General features: G+C 36.3%; 1 protein-coding gene and 1 long non-coding RNA gene across 2 annotated transcripts; one reads left to right on the top strand and one right to left on the bottom strand.

Annotated features, from left to right (window-relative positions):
• Positions 1-5,130: 5,130 nt before the first annotated feature.
• Positions 5,131-5,541, bottom strand: LOC108321159 (uncharacterized). The gene has a single exon (XM_017552825.1). It carries the CDS (start codon positions 5,539-5,541, stop codon positions 5,131-5,133), a length of 411 nt encoding a protein of 136 aa, XP_017408314.1.
• A 3,006-nt stretch (positions 5,542-8,547) lies between these two features.
• Positions 8,548-16,305, top strand: LOC128195522 (uncharacterized). The gene is made up of 4 exons (XR_008247144.1): positions 8,548-8,623; positions 13,780-14,792; positions 15,057-15,238; positions 15,390-16,305. It is a non-coding gene; the product is annotated as an uncharacterized LOC128195522 (long non-coding RNA).
• The last annotated feature ends 166 nt before the right edge of the window (positions 16,306-16,471 follow it).

The following is a 16,471-nucleotide window of genomic DNA, read 5'->3' as shown; positions in this document are numbered from 1 at the left end:
GAAAATGGATAGTTCTTACATATAAATATTAAAATGTAAAGTTTGTTTTATCATAAATAATTGAATTTGATATTAATGAGCAATAATTAAATAATAAAATTTATATTAAATAAAATTTAATACTTTTTAAAATAGATTTTAAACTTATTTCTGATTTAAAATCAGTTTTTAATATTTAAATCTGTTTCTAAAAAAACATGTTAAAATTTATGTAAACAAATAATTTAATAGGAGTAGTTGGTTTTTCTGTATTAAAAAAGTTAGAGCATGCAATTCAAATGTAAAGTTTGTTTTATCATAAATAATTGAATTTGATATTAATGAGCAATAATTGAATAATAAAATTTATATTAAATAAATTTAATATTTTCTAAAATAGATTTTAAACTTGTTTCTGATTTAAAATCAGTTTTTAATATTTAAATCTGTTTCTAAAAAAATATGTTAAAAATTATGTAAACAAATAATTTAATAGGAGTAGTTTGTTTTTTGGTATTTGTTTCGGTTGAATTGGTCTGAGGGTCGGTTGTCCTTCCTTGTTTTGCTCTCTTTTGATCTTCAATCCTCTCTGAGAATGCAAATGTTTGTAATAATTTAAGATAGAAAATGATGTCTTTAACTGGACAATAACCCTATATTTATAGGGCTTATGACAATCAAGCTCATTAATTCATATTGGATATGATAATAATGTCATATATTCATATTTGATACGACAATCAAACCATTAATATTTAATAATATACCTGCTAACTGCCCATAAATACCGTATATTTTCCACTGATATGGCCAACAAGTGTATTAATTGGTCATTAACGATATCCATCTTACCTGGCTCACAATCATTGAATTACCCTCGATGTAGATGGTCCTCTCCTAGGACGGTCGGCTACCCATGTATAGTACATTAAGCCCCCAAGCCCCGAGCAGCTATTTGCAGGTGCAAAGGGGTTTAACTTTTTGTAGTTGAGTCGTGGTAGGAGCGGTTTGAGCTGGTCACTAGAAGACCATGTAAGAATATGTAACAGATTCATAGTGAAGATTCAATAAATCTAAATATATCAAATAAGCACATTTAATCATATTCAGATTTACAAGAATAAAAGCGGAAGCAGAAAGACCAACCTCCAGCCATTATTGTACGCTTGCCTAATTTCTGGTTTCTGAACCCTTGCTTTTAAAACACGATGGTGATGTATACGAAGGAAAGAGTAGGCTCAGTGACCTGATATGAAATTTTCTATAGTCTATATTACTCCACAAAAACCATCACAGAGTATTTTTAACGTTAAAAGAGATTATTGTGGGAATAATGGCACACCCACATGTTTGAAAACGGTTTTAAAATGGACCACTTCCAGAATATTAACTGCTTTATAATATTAACTAAAAGAAATAAAATAAATGGGAAAGATATAATATTAAATAATATAATATTAAAAATGTAATCTCTCTTCTGTATAAGGCTAACAGACCATAGTTGGATGTCTTTGTATGGGCATCCGGGATTGCTAGTGAGTAGATCACCAGAAGACACAAGTGAGCTGATCACTTGGCCGCCCATGATTGCTAGTGAGCTGGTCACTAGAAGACCATAGTTGAATGTCTTCGTATGGCCGTCCGGGATTGCTAGTGAGTAGATCACTAGAATACACAAATGAGCTTATCACTTGGCCGCCCAAGATTGCTAGTGAGCTGGTCACTAGAAGACCATAGTTGAATGTCTTCGTATGGCCGCCCGGGATTGCTAGTGAGTAAATCACTAGAAGACACAATCACTTGGCCGCCCAGGATTGCTAGTGAGCTGGTCACCAGAAGACCATGGTCGAATGTAAGTCTGGACCTTCCTGCACATGATATTTTTACTCACAAAAATATGTGTTAAGTAAACACTTCAATATATTATAAATTATAATAAAAAGTCACTAGAACCTGATAAGGTTGAACGTAGGACTGAATCTTCCTGTGCAGGATATTTTTACTGACAAAAATATGAGTTAAACAAATATATTATAATTTATAAATTATAATGAAAAGTGTGTCAAAGTTGAAAGTATGACTGAATCTTCCTGTGCAGAATATTTTTACTCAAAAAATATGAGTTAAACAAATATATTATAATTTATAAATTATAATGAAAAGTGGAACCCTGTCAAGGTTGAACGTAGGACTGAACCTTTCCTGAAAGTTCTCAAAACAAAAGATATGCCTTTAGAAATTATTTCGGAATATTTTAGTCTTGTTGCAAAACCTGGTATTGATTCGAAGTAGCAATGTCGAGACCGAGCGCACGTCTGGTTCCTCGTGGAATCATGGGGATGCCGCTCGACCCCACAATGGGTGCCAAAATGTTTCGGTTGAATTGGTTTGAGGATCGGTCGTTCTTCCTTGTTCGACTCTCTTTTGATCTTCAATCCTCTTCAGATATGTTTCATAAAGACATCTATATTTTATTGTAATAGATTAAGATAGAAAATGATGTCTTTACATGGACATTAACCCTATATTTATAGGACTTATGACAATGAAGCTCATTAATTCATATTGGATATGACAATAATGTGGTATATTCATATTTGATACAGGAATCAAACCATTAATATTTAATACTAACTGCCCATAAATACCGTATATTTTCGACTGATATTATTAAAAAAAGTTAGAACATGCAATTCAACACCTAAAATATCAATCGAAAAACACATTCAAGGATGAAAAAAATAATAATATTTTAATTATAATTATTTTATTTTTTAATTTAAAATTCTAATAATATTATTATATTATTAAAGTAAATTGTTGAGTCAGTGTTTTCTTTAATATTATCAAACTATTATTTACCATAAATATATTTCCTAAAGTGACTTTACAAAGTAATTTCCTATCTTCTTTAATTATTATAGGTGTTATTTTAGTTCATATAGGATTCTCTCCTCATGTACCATGATATCACACGTTTATATACTAAAGTTTCATATATTTTTCTCAGTAAGTTTTATTATTTCATATATTCATATCTAGTTAATGATTTCCCTCGTGAACTAAATGGATTCCCATTATTTCATATCATATATAACTAAAATTATTTAAATTTAAACATTATTTTGGTTCTTGAATTTTTTTTAATTTAGTCTTAGCTTTTTTTACAAGTTTTAATTTTAATTAATTTTGTTAAATTTAATTTTTTTCTAACATCATTTAAGTAATTAATGACATGTGAATCTTATATGTCACATTTGTCATTTTGTAGTTTTTTAAATTGTTTTATTTTTTCTTAATTTTAAGGAAATGGTTAACGTGTCAAATTAAGCGTGCATTAGACAGTGTCTAAGTGTTATGATTAATGTCATATGTTAGTGTCTAATATTCAATTCAGTCTCAATTTTGTTAATTTTGTTCATTTCAATTTATTTTTTTTAAAATGAACAATTTTATTCTTTTTTAAGTTGAGACCAGCCTTTATATAAATGTTACACTTATATTTATATTAAAAAATTTAGCCTTTAATTGATGTAAATTTGTGTAGAATTTAATTGATGTAATATAGATTAAAAAAAATATTTTAATGAATAAAAAATTGATAATAATAGTAATATTAAATGATATTAATAAACAATAATTTTTTTGTTAAAAATTATTTTAAATAGTTAAATAAAACATTAATAAATAATTAATACCATTTTTTTTATGATACTGAAATTTTCATTGTAAATTTCAATTACTGAGAACTTCAATTCGAATGCTCTTTTCTTCAATATGCATAGTTCATTCGCATCAACTTCTTTTTTATTGAAAGGCGAATCTTCTATTCATGGCAGTCCATCTTCTCCCATTTAAAAGTGAAAACAATGTGGTTAATTATAAAATTAGTACTTGTTGAAATTTAAGCAAATAAATTGACATTAAGAGAAAACACATCCTTGGCCTAATGATTATGTGACTTTTTGTTTGTTAGTAAATTGAATAGGTTATCGGTTTCAAATACAAATTTACCATTAGCTTCAAATGCTGGAGAAGTCATAACGAATCTACAAGTTAAAATACTCAATTTAATTCATATTTTAGGTTAAAGGTCTGGTTTATATGTAAGTTGATTCGAGGATGAAGCAGAAAATACACTCATTTTAAACCTCCAAAAACTAAAGGTATAAAAAAAAAATTAGTACTAATATTACTCTATTAAATTAATTATAAAATTATGTTTAGAAAAAAGCATAAACACATATTTGTTAATACTATGTCGATTGACTTTTATTGGCATTAAAAATTATATTTAATTAGTTAAAACTTCTTTTCAAGTAATTTTGTTTATAAAATAAAGAATGATTAATTATTATATTATCTTATAATCAATTTTAATTTATATTTTTTTTATCTCTATAAGTTATTGAATTTGTATTAAGATTACAAATATGTTTTTTTTATCGGTTTTTCAGTACTTTTGTATTAATGAGTTTAGAAAGTTTTTCTGCATAATGAGAATTGAAATTTTCATGAATTGAATTACAAAACTATTAAATAGTTTAGGATTTAGTCTTTTATTGGACAATAGAGATAAATTTTTTAATAAAATAAGTCATAAACACGAGTTGGGATTTAAAAGTAATATAAAAGTTAAATAAAATTAATTACAATAATTTAATAAATAATTTTGCATAAGAAAAATAAATTTTAGCTTTAAGATCTTATTCTTGAAGTTTGCTTTAAACCTTTTAATAGTCTCTTACCACCATACATTGTCACCTCTACTCTTTAGAATTTGTCCAACCCAAATGGAGATATACTCATTAAATCAATGATTTCAAATATATTATGATTAGGAAAATATTTTTTAACAATTTTTTTGATAATTTTTTTACAATTATGTGATAATTTGTGACTGGTCTGTTTCAAATATACAGACTAATAAACCAGTAATATATATTTTATTGTCAAAAAATTATTAAAAAAAAGTTGTTAACATGTCTTAGTAACCTAAATAGTTAACATTGTCAAACATAAAACAGAAGTTCACAACTTTATCAGGCATGAGGAAGCATAGCAATGTTAAGCAAACAAAACAACAATCACTCAATTTCTTTATTTTGATGACATAATGACTCATCATGTAGATGATAACAATGTGGATAACTAATCATCCCAGTGATGGCAAAAATAATTAGTAGGTCCACCTATTCCTCTGTGCCTACAAAATTGGTCTTGTTTGATTTCCCAAATGGCACTTTCACAACCAGTGTACTTGCTTGGAGAACACATATCAAGAGAGTGATGAGCACCATTCCATCGAAAGAAACAGAGCAATGATGATTTTCCTGGTACTTCTGGAAGCCCACCATTGTACGGCCACTTAATGGAATCATCATTAGCGAGACTGTGTTGCTTACCATCAATATGAGGACAATAAACGTTTAACATCAACTTATCACCCAACATATTTTTTACCCCAACAGCAATGGATCCGTTTGTTCCCATGATAGCATTGTTTGCAAGCCAAACAAATGCTACAAGCATCATCCATGGCATGGAAAAGTTTCTACACATTGTTGCACCTTTGCCAACCCCTTTTTTTTTTCCTTTAAAGATGAATCTATGAAGGTTGGGGAGTTCATAATGCATGTTTATGAGAGGTTTTTATATTTAAAATATAGTAATATGGTGTAATGTAATAAAACCTTCCTCATTTTGAGAATAAAGTCAATAGTATTTGTGGAAACAACTAATTCAACTTTTGAAATAAAGCAAAAGAAAATTAATGTTATTCATTACTATTTGTAACTCTCATTTGTTAAGTATTTAATAAAGAGTTACGTTTTTTTTTTATTATTTTGTCAATCGAAAGTGTGTTACAGGTAAGGACTTGTCTTTTACCACAATTTAACGTCACAAAACAACTAAGTATTTTTAGTTAATAATTATCACATATTTTGTATATCTATTAATTAACAGAACTTAACATATAATTATTTAAGTTATAATACCCATTTCAAAAGGTTTTTGGTGAGGCTTGTAGACAATCTTCAAAAAAATCGAGTATTGTTGATTTATAATGTGATTGTCCTTATTGTTTGGGTACCTTGTTACGTTTTGTGGCCAGACGATGCTAGGTTGTCAGCTGCTCGGATTTTCATCATTTAAAGTTCACTCGAATAATACTTAAAGAAGATATTCCAATGTTAAAGTCAATAGATGACTAGTCATTTAATAATTAATGTAGTTATGCATAATATGTACAAATGTATGAAAGTGATACTTTAGACCTTTATTTATAGTAGTTGCTATGAGTTTTTACCTTTTTATCAACCTATTGACAACCATATCATACATTAATTGATATTAACGAGTTGATTTGTTATTATCATTGTTAATTTGACCATTATGTAACCAGTCACTTATGTTATTTGATTAGAGTTGTCCGTCATTTATTATTACTATTGTTAGACCATTATGTAATCATTGGCCATACCATTCGATTAAGGTGGTCAACACTAGTGCAATAAGACTAAATGGCACCAGTTGTTTTTGTTTATAGGCACCGGTTTTACAACCGGTGCATATTCGAACGAGGTAAAAAGTGTACATTTTATGCCTCAGTTATGAACCGCGACGTAAAGATACGATTACGCCTCGTTTCATTGTAACCGATGTCGTAAGATTTTTTTTTATTATTAATTCTGCTACACTCTTCCACCGTTTCCAAACCAATCACAGAAGCATGTTTCATCTGCAAAAGAGACCAAAAAACCCAATTCAGAACAGGGTGGATGATGAATCTATGTTCCCCTCCTTTCTGGTCCAAGAATCCATAACTGAAAAATTGAACAACAAAAATGCATGTAAGAAGATCAAGAACGAGATTGACAGATCCAAAATGGTGTTTCCAATGTCTCTGGATCCAAAAAAGAACACCAAGACAAGATCCAACAAAATTTCACTTACCAAGCCAACAGAGACAACGCGCCACGGCGGTGCAGCAAGAACCCAGCGGGGAGGCAGCGGCAGCAGGAAGACCACGCGACGATGGCGGCAGTGGCAGTGACGTTGTGGAGCGGATCTGGAGCGAATATGAAGCGGATCTGGAGCGAATCTGAAGCGAATCTGGAGCGGCTCGGCGATCTGGAGCGGTGGATCTGGAGGAGGCAGCAGCGGCGACAGCAGTGGCGGAGGCTACAACGGAGGGGAAGAGAGAGAGCCCGAGAAAGAAGCAGTGCCTGTGCAAATGTACAAATGCAGATTAAAAAATCAGAACGAGAATAGGCAACGGTCGTCTGTCAACCCGAGGCAATAGAGTCTTTTCAGAGAAAAAGTGTGTAGGTATAGGTTTCGGGTCTTATTTAACCGAGGCAATATCACCGTATAGGTTTCGGGTCTTCTTTTAACCGAGGCAATATCATCATTCTGCCTCGGGTCTAGATATAACCGAGGTATATAATCTTTTACACTTCGAGTTTTACTTAACCGAAGCGTATATGGCGAGTTAAATTGCACTTTTTTTACTAGTGCAACCACGGTCAATCCAGAGTGGACGGCTTAGAGGAGCTTGGCCCAGAAGAGTCAAATAAATGAGCTCTGTTTGGAGTGGTCGGTCATACCGTTCAGTTAGGATCGTCATCAGGGTTATGTCCAAGAGGTCGACTCAAAGTGAACAACCTAAAGGATCATTGGTCTTGGAACTCAACTTAGAGTTGTCTGTTTAGAGGAACTCAACAAAACATACATACATACAATACTAATACTGTTGGAAGTCCCACATCGACTAGAGATAAGGCCAAATGATAATATATAAGTGAGGTGCAAACCTCACCTTACAAGCCGGTTTTGTGGGGATGAGTTAGGCATAAGAAGTCTATACCTCGGCGTGAAGGGGGTGTGTTGGAAGTCCCACATCGACTAGAGATAAGGCCAAATGATAATATATAAGTGAGGTGCAAACCTCACCTTACAAGCCGGTTTTGTGGGGATGAGTTAGGCATAAACTCACTTTCTAATAAATACATATCCATAATTGTATATAGATTACATAAAGTACAAAAAAGAAATTAATCTTTAAATTTATATATATATATATATATATATATATATATATATATATATATATATAATATGGATAGTGAGTAAACTTATATAAAAGTTTATAGCATTATTTTTAAATTAAAATTTTAAAACAACAAATTTATAAATATTCTTTTTATATATTGTTTTCTGTTCATGGAAGCTTTTGTTTGATCGAAAACTTTAAAGAGTAAGTTTTATATCTCTATTTTATTTTCTACTTAGCAAGAATATCTCAATTGAGTGAAAATAAACCAGAAATGAAGATATGCATTATTGTAAAAGAGATTCTACAACGTCTAAAATTAATTCAACACAATTCATCAAGAGACAAACAACTTTAGATAGCTGTTTTTGGGTTCATAACATAAAACATTTTGGTTCTAACTCAAAAAGACTACCTATAACTTGAAATGGCTACTCAACATTGTTGTTTCATTTCAAAGCTTTACTAATTTATTGACTCAGTCAACTTCTTCTCAAACTTCATTAACAATCCAAGAACAAACAAATCTACACCTTAAACCAAACAACTTTATGGATGGGAGAAGAAGACCTTCTAGAGACTGTCTATGTTAGGCCTCTACTTGTGTATAGTAGGAGAAAGACAATTACATAACTTAACTGTCTAGGCAGTTAAGGGGGCTGGTTGAGGATACCTTGTATATAGAGGAGATTAGTGGTAGTTGAGAGGGGGGAGTGAATTCATTTGTTTTGATCAGGAACTTGTTAGTCCTGATAGGGGGAGGCTAAGCTCTCTTCTTTCTGTAACCATTACCTGCATATATAAATAAAGGAGGTTGTTTTAGTTCCACTGTGGGTTGTGTGTGAGTTTAGAGGCGTATTTCTCATAGGTTCTTGATAAAGAACCTATCATTTGGTCCGACCTGCCGGATCAAGAAAGAGAGGAATCAGTGATGGGAAGTCAGACAGATGGAAGATTGGACAATTTGGAGGTAACGGTGGAGGGAATCAAGGAGGAAACAGTGGCGATCAGGCGCGATATACAATAGCTGATGAGGGTGATGGGTGGAGGTTATAATAATCAAGGAGGTGGCTCTGAAGGAAGTAGCAACTCTGTGAACGAGAATCAAGAAAGGCGCGACAATGGGGGAATTCCCCAAAATTGGCGGAAAAGGGTCAAATTACCATCGTTTGAAGGAGTGGAACCCCATAGTTGGATCAACTGGGCCGAACGGTTCTTCGACATCCAAAAGGTGACCGAAGAAGATAAGGTGGATCTAGCCTACATTAGCATGGAGGGGAGCGCCAGCTACTGGTTCAAGTATTGGAGGGAAAAAACCAAGAATCGTTCTTGGTTAGGACTAAAGGCGGGATTGATTAATCGGTTTGGAGGCAGGTTTAGGGGAACCGTGTATGAACAAATAGCGAGGTGGAGGATTATATTAGGAGCTTTGAGATGTTGTTGGGACAGACTCAGGGGTTATCGGAGGAATTGATTTTGGGTTTTTTCCTTGCTGGGTTACGCGAAGACGTAAAGGGTCAAGTACGAATTCAAGATCCGCAGGACTTAATGGCTGCGATCAGGGTCGCGAGGGATGTGGAAGACGCAATCCAACGAGCACGCGGTGTAGTGTGGAACGGAGGAAAGGTGAACTTGATGAACGTGCGGGCCACTTCGACGATTATGAGGGGAGACGGGGAACGTAACGTAGTGAACAGGGTTAGCAGGACAGAAGGAGGAGGCGCGTTTCAACGGGAGGTGTCGTCATCGGCCAGCAACACCAAGGCGGGGGGTATCGCCGTAACCGGAGGCGAAGGGAGAGGAATAATGGTAAGAAACTTACCTTACTCGGAGTTTTTGAAAAGGAGGGCAGAAGGGCGATGTTTTCAGTGCAGGGGTGCTTTCGCTCCCGACCACCGGTGTTCCGAGAGGAGCTTGAGAGTTTTATTGCTGGCGGAGGACGAGGGGGAAGAGTCAACTGAGCACTCAGCCGAGGAGGAGCAATCCATGGAGCTATCGGCGTGTTCGGCGGAGGGCCTGACACCTCCAAAAACCATGAAACTGACAGGCGTGATCGGAGAACGGAAGGTGGTGGTCCTCATTGACAGCGGGGCCAGCCACAATTTCGTCAGCCGGAGGGTGGTGGAGGAATTGAAGCTGCCAGTGACCGAGACATCTTCATACACCGTGAGTCTCGGTGATGGCCATCGCAAAACGACGAGTGGGCGTTGCGAGAGAGTGAGGATACAGTTGGGAAACACCACTATGGAAGAGGATTTTTACGTGTTTGAGCTTGGAGGAGTAGATATCATCTTTGGTATCGCGGGAGAGGTCGTGTTGAACTGGAGAGAGATGTCCATGAGATATGTAGTGGGTGGTGATAAAGTGGAAATAAAAGGGGAACCAACTTTATGCCGACAACTGGTGGAACCTAAGGCCTTGATGAAGATGCTGGATGTTGACTCATGGGTATTAATCTGGGAGCTGGAGGTAGTGGAGCAAGGGCCTAGCAGTGAGGTGACAGGTGATTTGACCGCACAACAGAAAATGGAACTCAGAGCAGTGTTGCAGTTCCACTCACGTGTATTCTTGGAGAGAGAAGGACTGCCTCCCCAACGTAGTTTGGAGCACAAAATTTTGCTGAAGGAAGGAGAAAGCCCAATAAATGTTAGACCATACAGATACCCATACCTCTTGAGGGATGAAATAGAAAAACAAGTACAGGACATGTTGAGAGCGGGCATTATCCGACCCAGTCAGAGCCCATATTCCAGCCCTGTTATTCTGGTGAAGAAGAAGGATGGAAGTTGGAGGTTCTGTGTCGATTATCGGGCTTTGAACAAGGCTACGGTATCGGATAAATTTCCGATACCCGTAATTGAAGAACTGTTGGATGAACTTAAGGGGGCTAAGTACTTCTCAAAGCTGGACTTGAAAGCGGGCTATCATCAGATACGCATGGGGGCAGAGGACATCCAGAAAACAGCCTTCCGAACGCATCAAGGCCACTTCGAGTTCTTGGTTATGCCCTTTGGGCTGACAAACGCGCCGGCAACATTTCAAAGCGCCATGAACGAGTTGATGGCGCCTTATCTGAGGAAGTGGGTACTCATTTTTTTTGACGATATACTCGTCTACAGTTCCACGTGGGCAGAACATGTCGAACATCTAAAGGGGGTGCTGCAGCGACTGGAGGAGAACGGTTGGGTCGCGAATAAAAAAAATGCGAGTTTGGGAAGATGCAGATTCAGTACTTGGGCCATCAGATTTCGGCGAAAGGTGTAGAGATGGACCAGGATAAGATTAAAGCAGTGGTGGAATGGGATGAACCGAAAAATTTGAAGGCTCTAAGGGGATTTTTGGGCTTGACTGGATATTACCGAAGATTCGTGCGGGGTTACGGGTAAATGGCTAAACCGTTAACAGAACTATTGAAGAAGGGGAAGTTTGAGTGCTCCGAGAAGGCCAAGAAAGCCATGGATGCACTGAAGGTGGCGATTACCACGGCGCCAGTTCTAATACTGCCCAACTTTACTTAGGAGTTCCACTTGGAGTGTGACGCGTCTGGAGGTGGTTTAGGAGCTTTGTTGATGCAGAACTGAAAGCCTATCGCATTCTTTAGTAAGGCTTTGTCGGAACAGACTTTAAGCAAGTCCATCTACGAGAAAGAACTCATGGCGTTGGTGATGGCCATCCAGCATTGGAGGCTATATTTGTTGGGTAGAAGATTTGTGGTGCATACGAATCAGCACAGTCTAAAATACCTGTTGGAACAGAGGATAACGACTTGCAGTCAGCAGAATTGGATAGCCAAGCTTATGGACTATGACTTTGAGATAGTGTACAAAACGGGAAGTTCCAATAAAGTCGCTGACGCACTTTCATGCAAGGGCAAAGAGGGTATGGGTGAGATGGAGCTGCAGATTTTGTCAAAACCTTTTTGGCATGACTTCCACGACATACTGAAGGAAGTGGAGGAGGATGAAGTACTTCAAAAAATTGTTGAAGATGTCAGGAGGAACCCAGGATCCCGTGCAGCTTATACCTTGGAAAAGGACCGACTACACTACAAAGGAAGGCTAGTGGTGTCGGCAAAGTCCACCTGGATTCCGAAGTTGTTAGCGGAATTTCATGTGTCCAGTACTGGGGGGCATTCTGGAGTGTTTCGAACCTATAGAAGGGTGGCCCAATCACTTTATTGGTTGGGGATGAAGAAGATGGTAACGAAATTTGTTGCAACATGTGTTATTTGTCAGCAACATAAGTATATGGCTGCATCGCCTCAAGGGTTATTCCAACCTCTGCTGGTTCCACAAGCGATATGGGAAGAGGTTAGTCTTGATTTCATTGTTAAGTTGCCCAAATCTCAAGGTTTTGATGCGATCCTCGTAGTGGTAGATAGGCTAAGCAAGTATGGCCACTTCATAGCCTTAAAGCACCCATATTCTACTCGCACGGTAGCGGAGGTCTTCACCCAAGAGATAGTACGTTTACATGGGATTCCGATGTCAATAGTAAGTGACAGAGATCCTCTCTTCCTTAGCAATTTTTGGAGGGAGCTCTTTAAAATGCAAGGTACTCAGTTGAAAATGAGCACAGCCTATCATCCGGAAACGAATGGCCAAACTGAAGTGGTAAACAGGATTCTTGAAGAATATCTACGGTGTTTCTATTCCGAACAACCGAAGAGTTGGAAGTCGATTCTACCATGGGCAGAATACTGGTATAACACCAGTTATCAGGCTACAGCAAAATGTTCCCCTTTTGAAGTAGTGTATGGGCATCCTCCACCAACGTTGAGCAGGTTTATTCTGGGGGAGACAACAGTTGAGGCGGTGGCACAGGATTTGATGACCAGGGATGAGGCATTAAGACAATTGAAGGATCATTTAAAAAGGGCTCAAGAGGTGATGGTTAATCAGGCCAATAAAAAAAGGAGGGAAGTGGAGGTTAAGGTGGGAGATTGGGTCTACTTGAAGATCAGACCCCATAGGCAAGCTTCCATGCCAACCCGATTACATTCCAAGCTCGGAGCACGTTATTTTGGGCCCTTTCAGGTGTTACAGCAGGTGGGGAAGGTTGCCTTCCGTTTACAGGTACCAGAATCGGCCAGGATCCATCCCGTTTTTCACGTTTCACAGTTGAAGAAAGCTGTAGGGGAGAAGAGGATAGAGAGTGATTTACCCTTGGATTGCAGGCATATGGGCCCATGTTTTGGCCAATAAAGGTGTTGGAGAGGAGGCAAAGGCAAAGTGGGGAAGCGGCAATACCACAGGTGTTGATTGAGTAGCAAGAAGGGGGTCAAGAGGGAGCTACTTGGGAAGATGTAGCAACTATTCAGGAACAGTACCCTGACTTCAACCTTGGGGACAAGGTTGTTTCGGAGGAGGGTGGTATTGTTAGGCCTCTACTTGTGTATAGTAGGAGAAAGACAGTTATATAACTTAACTGTCTAGGCAGTTAAGGGGGCTAGTTAAGGATACCTTGTATATAAAGGAGATTAGTGGTAGTTGAGAGGGGGAGTGAATTCATTTGTTTTGATCAAGAACTTGTTAGTCCTGATAAGGGGAGGTTAAACTCTCTTCTTTCTGTAACCATTACTTGTATATATAAATAAAGGAGGTTGTTTCAGTTCCACTGTGGGTTGTGTGTGAGTTTAGAGGCGTGTTTCTCATATGTTCTTGATAAAGAACCTATCAGTAGGTTGTGTGTGAGTTTAGAGGCGTGTTTCTCATATGTTCTTGATAAAGAACCTATTAGTCTAGCATTAGTCTGACAGACCGCCTAGTGCGGGCATCTATGAGGTTTAGCTATCTTAATGGTTTTTTTGTTATTTTCTTAGTTTAAGTTCTGTGTAGAGACTGTTATAAGCTTAGACAGTACACTATATTTGCATTAAACTCTGTATAGAAACTTTGTGGATAAAAGTGTTTTCTTCAATCTTGTTCTTTGATTTTCTTGCTTGTTATATTGTTGAGAACAAACAATTGACGCTGTATGTGGGTACAAGAAAACAGAAATCAAGAAGTTGAAGACATGATTATCAAGTTTGACATCGAGAAGTCTTTCAGGGAGAACAACTTTGAATTATGTAGAACGAAAATGGATGCTATCTTGCTCCAACAAGATTGTGTTGATGCTATGAAGGGTGAGGTAAACATGACAGTGTCTATGTCTCAGAAAGATAAGACTGACATGATCAACAAAGTCAGGAGCGTCATAAATTTATGTCTTGGTGATAAGACCAGGCAGATTCTCAAAAATACTTTCTCTTCCTGAGTACAACTTTTCCCCTGTAGGAAGTCCTGGAAGGGATTTGTTGCATCATTCTGTGACTGCACAGGCAAGATTTTCTTCCTCGGGAAAAACCTCAATTGGTCTTCCAAACCAAGAAACTAACAATTCAGAAAAAGCAGTCAAGCATTTGTGATGAAATCTCTAAAAATAAAGTACAAGAAATTAAGCCAGTGTCAAATTTCTCCCATGATATTGGTCCTATTGATACATCTGAAGGCTGGTGTCCTATTAGAGATGAGAGAGCCACAGAAGGTACCATGTTCAACTTCAAAGTAAATGACCTAAGCTGTAGATGCTGTGATTAAATTTCAGTTTGTATTCATGCTTATATACGGTTTTTTGGCTTATCATTTCTGAACTATGAAGAAGATAATGTTGAATCTGCAAAAGAGAAAAATGAATTGGAATCAGAGCTGTTTCTAGTATAGGATCGAGTAACTTTACAGAATACGCCTTCACACCTTAGTCCACACTTGTTCAGGTAACTCTATTCGCCCTTTGTTCCTTTCTTGTCAATACTTCAAACGAGGTATCGGTCAAATGCTTGCTTAACGAAACCCTAACCACGACCCAATCTAGGATCATTACCCCCTAATTAACACTTACTCTTAATCTTGGTTAATTAACACTTACTCTTAATCTTGGTTTGTGGTAGCTCTTTAGTGATGTTTAGTGTCAAGGTTGCACATCCGACCCTTACCCACGTCCGACTAAGTGGTTCCCTTCTTGTTTGCCTAATTCACAGGTTTAAACGTGTGTGACTGGTCATTCATTTTCGGTGATTTTTCCCGCCCGGTCCTAGTTACTTGGCCGTCTGACCATGGCCACACAGTACCAGATCCAAATGGCTTCATTATAGGAAAGGACCAAAAAATAGATATCTCAGAAATTCTTGATGGTGCAAGATGTTCTGGATGTTTGAATCAGGTAATCACTTCCTACATAATACTTTTATGTAAATAATTTGGGAATGAATAGACTATGATGCCAGAAATATAGTCAAAGTTATATTATGGCTTCTCAAAGATTTCTTCCAATATTTATTGAAAGTCAAAACTATCATTTGGTTCTTTTACAGGATGAGGGTATAACAGAAGAGAACAAACTATCATCTCTGGCTATGTTCTTAATAGTCAAAACCATATCTTAAAAACAAGACCTTGAAACTTTTTGTTGCACTTGTTCTATTGTCTCTAAACAATAAACTAGAAGTAGAAACAGGATGCTGGTTGTGAGGGTTCCAGAAATCTACTCTTTATCTAGATAATAAAATGTTATAATTAAATTTTCATATTAATTCAATAAATTAAACTTTATCCTTATTTAATGTTATCTATGTCATTTTTTGTTTATTTAGTAAGGCGGAGAAAGCTTCTCAATACAAAAATTTGAATTTCTTCTTATCTGATACTATTTTTCTAATAACAAAATTTTGAGCCTTGTGAGTGAAAGTTCAGTGAGTATTCAATTTGAGTTTAAGGACAATTAGAACAACTTCCACTTGTAAGACTACTTACTCACTGTCTTTTGATCATACAATGTTTAGAGGAATTCCTATGTGTGAGGAGGAAGGGAAGCAAAGAGGGGATAAAAATTGATTAACAAGAACACTGGAGAGTTATAGAGTTCTTCAATTTGGTACAGTTTCTTTCATCCTACCAGACTAATTTGATATTGGATAATATATTGTGAATAAGGATACTCAAATAAGGAACAAAAAGTAAATGGGGAGGCAGTGGCAATTGCATCTTACAGAAATGAAAAATATAGGTTTGTTTACAATGACAAAGCACAGTCTTATTTAGGGTGTGACTCACTTCACCTATTGAAGGCCAAAGTTTGATTTGCTGATCCCATTAGAAGGTTTTTTAATTTTGTTTGTATCATGTTTGTATATTTGCTTTTTGGTTAGCCTATTGATTTCACGAAGTTATAAAATAGCGTACAATCAGCCTTTTGTGGTTGGGATGGGAACTGAGCAGAAATATGCACGATATGTGACAACAAAGAAATTCGGAATCTGTCTGAATTATTATTGTTCTTGCTTTTTTCTTCGTTTCTTTCCTAATAACTACCTCCTCCATCGATAGATTTAGCTTTAATATTTTATAATTTTAACCGAATTCACGCTTTAGATATATCAGACAAAAACTTAAACTT

The sequence above is a fragment of the Vigna angularis genome, chromosome 2 (genome assembly GCF_016808095.1).
Source record: "Vigna angularis cultivar LongXiaoDou No.4 chromosome 2, ASM1680809v1, whole genome shotgun sequence".
NCBI lineage: Eukaryota > Viridiplantae > Streptophyta > Magnoliopsida > Fabales > Fabaceae > Vigna > Vigna angularis.
This window is presented reverse-complemented; position numbering and strand designations above follow the sequence as displayed.